The sequence below is a fragment of the Dendrobium catenatum genome, unplaced genomic scaffold (genome assembly GCF_001605985.2).
Source record: "Dendrobium catenatum unplaced genomic scaffold, ASM160598v2 fragScaff_scaffold_821, whole genome shotgun sequence".
Lineage (NCBI taxonomy): Eukaryota > Viridiplantae > Streptophyta > Magnoliopsida > Asparagales > Orchidaceae > Dendrobium > Dendrobium catenatum.
In genome coordinates this window covers 246,504-258,068 of record NW_021319283.1, presented here as the reverse complement: position 1 = coordinate 258,068, position 11,565 = coordinate 246,504, and the positions used below count along the sequence as shown (strand labels likewise).

The following is an 11,565-nucleotide window of genomic DNA, read 5'->3' as shown; positions in this document are numbered from 1 at the left end:
TGAGAGGGTCGGACGGAGTTTTTGGTTTCCAGTATTGATAGTTTTATTTCAATTTTATATATTTTTTGGATTTTTGAGATTTTCTTGGTAATTTTCCTGGAATTTTGGGTGGAGCCTAGTGTTTTTGGGGATTTTTGATTTTTGTGGATATTTGGGTTGGAGCTTTGGATATTTGAAAATTAAACTTGGATATTGGAGGATATTTTGAAATATTTGGGAACCCCTCCGGTTGAGATCTACATTCAACACGGCCATATCATCGAGGTGTTTTGGTGTGGTCATTTCTCCTTGTATGGGATTGAACCTTGTCAACTCATGTCGGTTGTCGACAAGGATCGAGTTTTGTAGGCTTCGTGTCTTTATTAGCGATTCATATGTTGTAGCCTTGAAGGCGCTACATAATGAATGTTTTAAAGCAACTATATACCCGATCGCCAGCAACGTTTAAATATTTCTTAATGGTTCGAACCTGTCGACTTCTATTGACCCGTATAGAAAGATTCGGTTTTCCGAACGCTAAATCACTTGTCACACCCGCGCAGCATCCCTAGACGTCACTGTGATGTACCAATAACACGCTCGCGGGGCCCATTGCGGGTATTTGATTACATTTACCTTTTAGTGTGCTATGTTATACAAACTAATTGTGCACGTGCGGGGGTATTCTTGGAAGATAGACGGCTTCTGTCTGCTCGTACGGAATGTTGCAATGATCTGGTGGAATGTCGTAAGCATTGCCTTTTGAATGTGAGTTCGTCCGTTCGCCTTCTTTATATACAGGTAAGACTTGTCGTGCACTATTTGATTGAATTTTTGTAGGCGTATTCAGTAGTGCACTAACTAAATCTCTTGCCGTTAAGTCATAGGAGCTTTGTACTTGTTGTAGTGACTTCAATATTTGCACAACAGACAATATGTTGGAAAGCAACGCTACTGTTCATTAGAAATTTGTAACCGCCCTCCGCAATAGTTTGTCGAGGCGGACAAATTGAAATTTACTCTAGCTCACAAAAGAGTCAAATGCCTAGTCGAAAATATCACTAGGATCCATTCTCAAACAATCTCCTGCCAGTAAGGACGTGGTATGTGTTCTCTAACCGGCGGTCTGCCGCTAAATGGCCACCGCAGGATAAACGGTTACGACGTCCCGGGGCCCTCTGAACCGCGTGGTTTCGCCGCCAAATGGCACCACGATATCTCGGTTATGGCCAGAGCCAATACGCTCCTTAATGGCGTTAAATCCTTGAGATATGAATCAATAGGATATGATTGATAGGGCACAAAGCCCTTTGTAAGCTAAGGTGGATTTAAATTTGTCCCCTTAGACAAACATTCAACCCCGGTCTACAAGGTCCCCTTGGACGAAGCAACCCATGGCTGCCGATAAGGATCCTTCTGTCAGGTTGGGTCGACTACCTCCTCTGACTAAGCAGACCAGGGACCACGATGGCCCGGGACGACGGAACCATGGGATCTAGATCGGGCCCATCATCCATTCCCCCACCATCCGCTTTAAGTGCACGATGGTGAAATTTCTATTTTTAAATATCAATTTTCCAAATCTCCAAATCTTTCAATAATCCATTTCTCCAAATTCCAAACCCATTGATGCTACTATATGCCAGATGCACGTATACTCTACGTATCTGATCGATGACTAGCCTTAATCGAAAGATCTCTCTCGTGATCGAGAGGGGTAATTAACTATAGGGGCTTGCGCCTATAGGAAACCAGAACTCGGATAATAAAGTCCTCGCATAATGAGGGCGAAATCTCTGGGTAGTGTCTTATCAACAAACCCATCTGCCTTCCAAATTTTACCCCGGAACTTATTCCGTTAAAACTCCCTCGCCGAATAAAAGAAGGAAATCGCGCGGCGGGGAGGCCGGGGCCGAATTTTCGGAGCCCACGGCAGGATCTGAGAATAGAGCCGCCGATGCGCTAAGTCGTCGGATGATGGTTGCTCGTGAGTTGAGGGCTGAAGTGATTGGTTTCGAACAAATTAAGCAAGACAATTTGGATTGTCTTGATTTTAAAGAAACGTATTCCCTACTGTCGAATGGAAGTGAATGAATTTTTCTTAGAAGACAGTTATTTGTTTAAATCGCAGAAGCTTTGCATTCCCAACACTTCACTTCGAGAATTTCTCGTATGGGAATTACACGCTGGAGGATTAACTGGACACTTTGGACAATCGAAAACCATCGCTGTAGTTGAGCATCGATTCTTCTGGCCCAATCTCAAACGGGATGTTAGTAAATTGGTCAATAGATGTCATACCTGTCAATTAGCCAAACAAAGAAAATAGAATACCGGTCTCTACACACCTCTCCCTGTGCCTGCCCTTAGCAGGATGTGAGCATGGATTTTGTTTTAGGACTACCCAAGACTATTAGAAAACACGACTCTGTGTGTGGTAGTGGACCGATTCTCTAAGATGACTCATTTCCTCCCGTACTCCAAAAAGTTTGATGCCTCTAGGATCACCAAGCTATATTTCGACGAAATTGTTAGGCTTCACGGATTACCCAAAATCATAGTGTCAGATCGACACATTAAATTCACTAGTTACTTCTGGAAGACTTTATGGCACAAAATGGGAACTAAACTCCAATTCTCCACCGCTTTTCACCTACAAACGGATGGACAGACGGAAGTCGTTAACAGGAGTCTAGGTAATCTTCTTAGGACTTTGGTAGGAGAGCACATACGAGAATGGGATTCCAAATTACCTATAGCTGAGTTCGCCTATAACAATTATGTCAATTGAACTACAAGTCTAAGTCCAGCTGAAATTGTTTATGGGTATCAACCTAGAAAACCTATAGATTTGACCCCTATAAGTCATAAGTATAGAGCATCTGAGTCTGCATCTGCATTTGCATCACATCTACAAGAGTTGCATAAGAAAATTAATAAAAAAATTGAACAAAGCAATGCTAACTATAAACTTAATGCGGATCTCAAGAAATGATTCAAATAATTTGAAGTTGGAGACTTTGTAATGGTTAAAATTCGTCCAGAGTGGTTCCCACAAGAGAATGTTAAAAAGTTACATGCGAGAAGTGCATGACCTTTCAAAATAACTTCAAAAATAAATAGTAATGTTTATGTGCAGGACCTTCCTGAAGGTTTTAACATTAATCCTATGTTTAACATTGAAGATCTAGTAGTCTTTGAGGGTCCAGAGTTTAACCTCTCCAACCCACTAAATAATGAGCCTTGTGTGAACCCACATGGTGAGAACCCTAACCTAACCCAACTCCCAAACATTCCTATTTTACCCACTGCGGAGAAGGTTGAAGCAATACTTAGTGATGAGATTATTTCCACTAAAGACGATGGTTGCTGAAGGTATCTTGTTCAATGGACAAGAAAACCGGAGACGGAGAACACGTGGATTGACCGTGAGGAGCTGCAGAGATTGGATCCTGATCTGTTGGAGTGGTACGAGAGTTCCAAGGATGGTTACTTGAAGGGGTCGAGCTTTCTCCCACCTGGGGTGAATGATGAGGACATCGTTCAGAGATTCAGACATGTGTACTGGCGACGGAATCGTAGATCGACGGCAACGATTCAGAGTCTTTACTTTTGATGCATTTTTATATTTTATTTAGTTTTTTTTTCAGTTTTCCGAGTTTACCCCAATGAGGAGTGTTTTCTTATTGTAGCCTGGAGGGCATTTGTGTACTTTTCTTTTCTTTGTTTTTTAGACCTATATATAGCGGTCTTATGCTTTGTAAAAGCTTAATTGATGATTAAATGAAATTTTGCTTTGTCTTCTTTTTCTTCTTCTTGTGTGTGCACTACATAACAGAGAGAGCCCAACTTGAGGGCGAGCACAATACCCACCAATTATTGAAAGAGTCTACGGCTCGTGGTTTATCTTCCTTTCTCTTTTCTCCTTCGTCATCACCCGACGGCTTCTCCTTTCCCTTCCACCACCAACCTTCCTTTAAACTCCCTCTCTAGACCCAATTAAATTCCAACTCCCAAAACCCCACCCTCCAGCCTAAACCCCTTCCCCACCCCTAACCCAATGCCAACTCCTCTCTCTTCCCTTTGCCGCCGGCCACATCCTTGCTCCACGTCATTATAATGATTCCAACCATCTTAATGACTCCCTAAATTAGCTCAAGCAAGAAAGAAAGTTAAAATTATTTGAAATTCAAATTCGAATTTAAAAAACTTTCCATATTTACAATTCTAAATAAGGAAAGTTTTCAAACTTAATTCTAATCTAAATTTAATTTAGAGAGGATTTATTATTCTCCTTCCTAATTTGCAACGGCTTGTTTGGAAGTTATTTAAAACCTCCCCAATCCCTTCCCTCACCTCATAATGCTGCCAGCCCTCCATTAGTGGGCTTACCCTTGGTTTTCCTATTGAACCTCTAAACCTTAATTGAATTTGAATTCAATTTTCAAATTCAATCCCTCTAAATCTCCTTAAAACTGAAACTAATTTCAGAATTAATAAAAACCTCTACCCAACCCTAACCTAATCTAGATCCCACTTACCCAAGTCGTCCCCTCTCTCTCCTTGGCCACCCCTCCCACTTGCCTCCTCTCCCTTGGAAACCCTACACCTCTCATGTCTTTTGAAACGAAGAGAACAAGACAAGCTCCTTCCTCCTTTATAGCATTGGTGTATGGCCGACCCTGAGGTCGACTTCGGATTTGCCTACAACGCGCAAGGAGAAATCGATATCTTGCTCTCTCCTTTCTATGATCCGGATTGGGATTACGAAGACTTCGTGGAAAGCTACGTCAACCGCATTCTCTATTGCCTCGCTGAGACGATTGAATATCAATGACCCAAAAGACCATGGAAACTCATAGGCTAATCAACAACCTCTCCTCCTCCGGCTACTTCTCCAGTGAACAAGACCTTACGCGCGACTTATATTATGGTGGCATCATTAGAGTTGCTTCTACCGTTCCACCGCTAAACCCAACTTCAAGAGCGAGTGAGAAGGAACTCGTGGTGAATACTTCTTGATGTTATGCCGTGGATTCTTTTTTTGTTGTTATTAGTCTTACTATATTGTTTTTGTTGTTATTTGCAATTGTCTTGCTAATCTCTTTGCAATCGCTTGCTATTACTTAATCTTTTAACGAAAAATTCTAAGAATTTGACTTGGTGAAAAATAAGTTTTTAACTAGCAATAGTTATTGTTCAATATCTTGATAATTTTCCAAAGCAACTCTTGTTCACTTGTATGTATATGCCAATTTGAATAAGTGTTTCTTTGCACAACAGAGGGTGTAGTATATAGGACATGTGATGTCCAAATCAGGAGTAGCTGTCAATCTTTCCAAGATAGAGACTATGTTGGAGTGACCCTTTCCTAAAACCCTAAACGAGTTGAGAGGGTTCTTGGGACTCACAAGATACTACATGAAGTTTTTGAGGGGATACAGTTCTATAGCATGGTCGTTGACAGAGTAACTGAAGAAGGATAGTTTCAAATGGGGGTTGGCAGCCAACCAGGCATTTGAGCAGGTGAAGAAAGCCATGAAGAGTGTCCCTATGTTAGCACTACTAGATTGTAGCCAGCCCTTTGTAGTGGAGACTAATGCATTAGGTTCTGGGTTAGGAGCAATTCTTATGCAGAGTTAGAGACCTATAGTTTATTTCAGCCGGGTTTTGACCGCTAGGGCCAGGCTAAAATCAGTCTATGAAAGGGAGCTGATGGCGATAGTGTTGGCAATACAGAAGTGGCGACCTTATCTATTGGGACGACGCTTCATAGCCAGGACCGACCAGAGAAGTTTGAAGTTTATGTTAGAGCAGAGGATGGTGATAAAGGAGCATCAGTGGTGGCTTTCTAAGTCATTAGGTTATGACTTCGAGATCAAGTACAAGCCCGAGTTAGAAAATAAAGCAGCAGATGCTCTCTCTAGGTGTAGTAAAGACCCTCAGGTTATGGCTCTATCTATTCCCATGGTGGTGGATTGGGAGGCCTTGCAGCATGAGTGTGAGCAAGATGAGGTGCTGAGTAAGATCAAAGGAAATTTGCTCCAGGACAAGGCTAACCATCCTGGTTATTCTTTGATGGGTTAGAAGCTGCTATACCAGGGACGGTTTATACTTTAGAGAAAATCGCCATATCCCTCATTTGTTGCAGGAGTTTCATGGAACATCTATTGGGGGACATTTAGGAGTTCAGAAGACATATCATAGACAGACAGCAGAGCTATATTGGGTAGGCATGCAGAAGGATGTAGAGATGTTGGTGGCCAGTTATGATGTGTGTCAGAGACACAAATACCTAGCTATGGCTCCAGGTGGTCTTCTAAAGCCATTAGCATTACCCGAGGTGTGTGAAGAGATGACTATGGACTTTATTGAGCGAGTACCAAGATCAAATGGGTTTACTGTGACTCTAGTGGTGGTGGACAGATTGAGCAAATATGCTCATTTAGTTCCCTTACGTCACCCTTACACCACGGTGTCGAAGGCAACCACATTCATTAGAGAGGTAGTTCGTTTGCATAACATATCCGAGTCCATTGTGTCTGATCGGGATAAGGTCTTTCTAAGCCACTTATGGAGGAAGTTATTTAAGATGCAAGGGACTATTCTGAAGAGGAGTACAACTTACCACCCCTAGACGGATGGTCAGATGGAGACGGTGAATCATAGTGTAAACACTTATCTTTGTTGCTTTGTATCAAATAAACGAAAGATGTGGGCCAAATGGTTAGTCTAGGCAGAATATTGGTATAATATTTCATATGATACAACAGCCTAGACAACACCATTTAAAATTTAATATGGGATGGATCCACCTCATCTGATACATTATGGGCATGGCAACACACTAATGGAGTAATACTTGGGAGAAGAGACCGAATTTTGGCAGAATTGAAGGAACATTTACAGAAAGCACAACAAATCATGAAGCAGGCGTATGGACATAGGAGAGATGTGTAGTTTAAGGTTGAGGACAGTTTATTTGAAGATCCAACCTTACAGACAGAGGACTTTGACTCGACAAAGGAATAAAAAGCTCTCCCCCTACTACTTTAGACCTTACGAGGTAGTGGAGCGCATTGGATCAATAGCATATCGCCTACGATTGCCATCGACCTCAGCCATCCATCCCATATTTCTAGTATTGCAACTGAGACGAGCCATTGGAAACCACAGACCCTCGCTCGCACTACCAACCATAGTATCAGAGGATATGGATGTGATATTAGAACCATTGGAGATGAAAGGGGTGCGCCAAGGAGATAAGGGGATCATGGAGGTGCTGATCAAGTGGAAAGATTTACCATAATATGAGGTGACATGGGAGTTCTACAGTACTATTCAGAACCAATTTCCCTTTATCTACCTTAAGGACAATGTGACTTTTGGAAGGGGAGTATTGATGCAGCTGGCAGCAATAGTCAAGCTACGCATGTGGGGCCCAAGACCTCCTTTATCACCTATAGAAGAAGAAGCTTTGGGAGGAAACTCTGTGGGAAAAAGGGGGACTTTTTGGGAAAGATATAAGGGGCATTTAGTAGGGGATTTGAGATGTTTAAGGGGGGAGAATATGCTGGGTTAGTATTTTTTATATTATGTTTGGAATTTCTGCAGCAGCTTTTATGAGGTGTTTGGGATCCTAGTAGCTGCTAGGAATTGTGGGAGAGACGATTCACCTATCGAACAGTGAATCAACTTGTATCTTGTCTTACTTTGCTTGGAAATTAGTAAAAATAGCTCTTTTTGTGTTATTTCTGGATCTATTTGGAGTTGCTATTTTTTTTTATTGTTGTGTTGTTTGATTATCAACTCCTATCAAATTCCTCTCTCATATTCCCCTTCTACTCCTTTCTTTCAAAAAACAGTCAAAGACTATATGAAAATTTAAAAAAATGAAATGCTTGTATATGGAATACTGAAAGAACCTGCATTAGGAAACAATTACATACAAGAAACCATGGTAAAATCTGTAAAAAATAACCTCACTTATTGTCGGTTGTGTTCCTGTAGAATTGGTAAAACGAGTCCCAATGCTTAGCCTGCAGGGAAGCAGTAAGTAATTACTGTAATAAGTTATTGATTTCTATGAATTAACTTGATAAGTTTGATCAAGTAGCAAATTCAATTGAAATACTCATATAGAAAACAAACAAAAGGCGTCTATAATATCCATTGTCCATGCATATCAAGCTTTTATACCATGATAAATTAATAGAAGGAAAAAAAAAATAAACAAAATAAGAACTTTGTTACAAGTTTAAAGACAGTACATCACTGCTTTAACCATTAAGAAAATAAGGACTGCATGAAGCTCCACCAATACAAGGTATGGTGAGGAGTCTGAGGGATTGATGCATTTCGTCGTTATAAATATCAAAATAGAGAACCAACAGGTATCCAATCCTAGTACAAGCCACATCAAGGTCAATTAGATTCGAAGTGCTGATTGCAGCAGCTCATTCGCATGATTTTTAAATATTGTCAGGAAACCAAGAAGCGTAGCCTCTCACTTATCAGAAAATATCAAGATTCTAAATTTTATGTAAGGGAAACCTACATGCATAGCACTCAGAACCTAGTGAAACACACCTTAAACATCAAATTCATAAATATTACATTTAGCATCCTGAATTATTAATTCTCACACCATGTCCATTGCTGTATAAACCAACTGGAGACGGGACTATTCCATTTAAACCACAGGGTTAAAACATTAAATTCATATAATTTACAAATTCTGATGATCGCCCCCAACGAAGTTCTCAAGATTATGAATGATCCCTTAGCAGAGGAACTTGCAGTTGAATAAGCATAGTGCAAGGCTTCTTTGGCTACATGTAGCGCCTGAGTAACACTACTCTTCCCACATGAACCCCAACATGGGGCAGCTCCTTGTCAGATAACTCCATAAGTGGTTTGCACACAATTGAAACACGCTACATAGGGCTAGTGCGGCTAGAGAAGCCTCATGCAAGGCAACATTGAACACAGGCAACCCCACCTGCACCTATTGCCACCCCTCTTTAACCGCTCAGCAAGTTCGCTACACTAATATTAATAATCACCAACAAACATGTATGACAACATATTTTTGGCCACTATAACAATCAACAATAACCTGTAGCATAATGACCACCTTGCACATGGGTAAGATAATATTTTTTTCTTGTTTGAATGATTTCATGACAAGCCGCTTGCTTACTTGGATTAACATAATCATATTTAGTGGCGTTCAATTAAGAGTTGATAGTTTAGAGTGTTTTAATAGGAGAAAAAATTAAAAATAGACCACCGCCATTTAGCAAATGCCCAATAGTCCTGGAGTTTCAAACTACCCCACTTTAATCCCTCGATTATTGAAAATTGATCAAATTTTATCCTAGGGCCAAAAATAATAATTAAAATTAATACCAAAACTAAATGTGAGGATATTTTAGATAGTGCAAATATATGTGAGATTTTATTGCTTATGTTGCTCTATGTTGTCATTTAATAAATTATAATAGATTTAAAATCAGAATAAAAGTTAACCTAATACATAATAAGGACGAATAATTCATAAAAGAATATTTTCTGTTAAACAAAATCTAAATGAAAGATCATACATAAAAGAATTTGTCTTTGTTGGAGACAGTGATTTGCCTCTCACATGCCCAAAATCTTATTTTCAGCCCTTTCAGATATTGATTCGCTACTCAAGCTTTGCTCTCATTAGTAGAATTACAAACCCTAGTTGCTCACACACTTATTGTTGGAGAATGCCACACGCTACTTCACTAACTCACTGCACTTAGTTGAAACTCCATAATCCTTCGCCACTCAATCTCACACTCAGAATGGATGACTTCAAAACATAATGAGTTGCAGCACTATTAAAAAAAATCATTTATACTAAAATGCCTCTCTTACATTATGAAAACCAGGAGATTTCCAGAATATTCAATAAATTTGATAGATTTTTAAATGGAGAGATCAAATTGGATCAATTTTCAATTATTGTAGGACTAAATTGGGATAGTGAGAAACTCTAGGACTAAATTGGACATGTCCTAATAGTTGTGAAACTACTTTGGGCTTCTTTAAGATTTGATATTAAAGGAGAAATATTCAGATTTTCTTAAATATATTATGTGTGATTAATCAAATAGATGTTAAATGCAATGGCACTTTTAACTGCATCATAATGGATCTGAGAGTCAAAAAGTACAAAAGTATGAAACATACAAAAACATGGTTCCTATTCATGGGCAAATTGGCAGAAAAAATATATATAGCAGGTTCTTTCTTCTCATTAACTAGTCTATGAATGTGTTGGAAGTTGATTACCTTTTTGGTGGGTGAGAGACTGGGAACAAAAAGTAATGAGAGTGGAAGGATGAACCCTATCAAAAAACAAAACTTAACCTTTAAGATGCCAAAGTGAAATAGTATAAACTATAAGTGCATGATCAAGAAAATTAAGAAAATAACAATTCAAGAACTCCAAACGATAAGGAAAACTTCATACTAATAATAAAAATGATAGAGAACCAGATGGAGAGTGCATAGGAAGAAAATTGATCAGATCATATTACCCACCATGACATGAGAGAACTGGATTACAACTGAGCAGCAAAGGCGCGACAAATCAAAATAGTTCAGTTGAAAAAAAAAAAAGGCGGAGTTGAAAAAACCCAAATATTTAGATTTTCGGATGAGGAAGCCAGAAGCAACAAGAATCAAATCCATAAAAGTAAGAAGTGTCCTCAAGGAATTAATAGTACTCTGTGGAGTAAAGACAGTTTAAATCCCCAAAAAGGGTAGTTAGGAAAAGCTTCAACATTATTTGTAGCAAATCTATAAAGGGACCTATGCAAATATCTTTATAACAAGGACAACAGGAAGCAACATATATATGACTTAACAACATAGTAAACCTATTGTAACATGTTAAAGATTGAAGGTTAGACGTATTGAGAGTCAGACTTAGGCAAATCTTTAAAGGAAATGCGATGTTATCTATCATATCCCAAAACATCATAGTTTGGTTTCTGAGTTGAGCTATCAAGAAAGACCTAACACAAGGCAATTAGACATAAAACCAGACAATAACAAAACTTGATGTCAATGGAAAGAGAATTGAGAAAGAGGAAAAGACAGAAAAATCTACACCATTAACTTTCCTTTAATAAGCCTACTACCGTTTTATGAGAAAAGCAATACATTATTCAAAATCTTCACTTGTATCGACATTTAAACTGACACAAACAAGATATGAAAGAATCACGTCCATTTTGTTTGCAAAAGAATTAAGCAACAGAATGATGAGTATCATAAGCTGTTATCATATTAAAGAGAATGCCATCAGTTACCTTAATTTCATCCCCACGAAGGCGCTTCATTTTTAAATTCTGGGCAAGTATCTGTTAAACAATTTCATGGTAAGCGAAAGAAATGTGCTTGCAAAGCTAACCAGCTATGACTAATCCTCTGGTTAAAAATACAAATATAAGGGAGTACATTAGTGGCAAATGAAAAAAAGACCTTCTAGGCAACTTCGAGATGGTTCAATCACAAAAATATGTTCCAAATTTCTAATATTAATGC

At 39.1% G+C, this 11,565-nt stretch overlaps 1 protein-coding gene across 6 annotated transcripts in view; it reads right to left on the bottom strand.

Moving 5' to 3' along the window:
- Positions 1-7,872: 7,872 nt before the first annotated feature.
- LOC110092915 overlaps positions 7,873-11,565 on the bottom strand; it is a 55,056-nt gene continuing 51,363 nt past the window's right edge. For 2 of the 6 annotated variants that reach the window (XM_020817615.2, XM_028696709.1), the window contains 2 exons: positions 11,331-11,381; positions 7,873-8,018 (listed from right to left, as the gene is read on the bottom strand). In XM_020817615.2, coding sequence (XP_020673274.1) covers positions 7,962-8,018; positions 11,331-11,381 — 108 coding nt within the window. In that variant the 3' untranslated portion in view covers positions 7,873-7,961. Of the gene's footprint in view, positions 8,019-10,305; positions 10,362-11,330; positions 11,382-11,565 lie in introns of all 6 variants that reach the window. The other 4 variants (XM_020817613.2, XM_020817612.2, XR_002302644.2 and 1 more) reach the window with 4 other exon arrangements.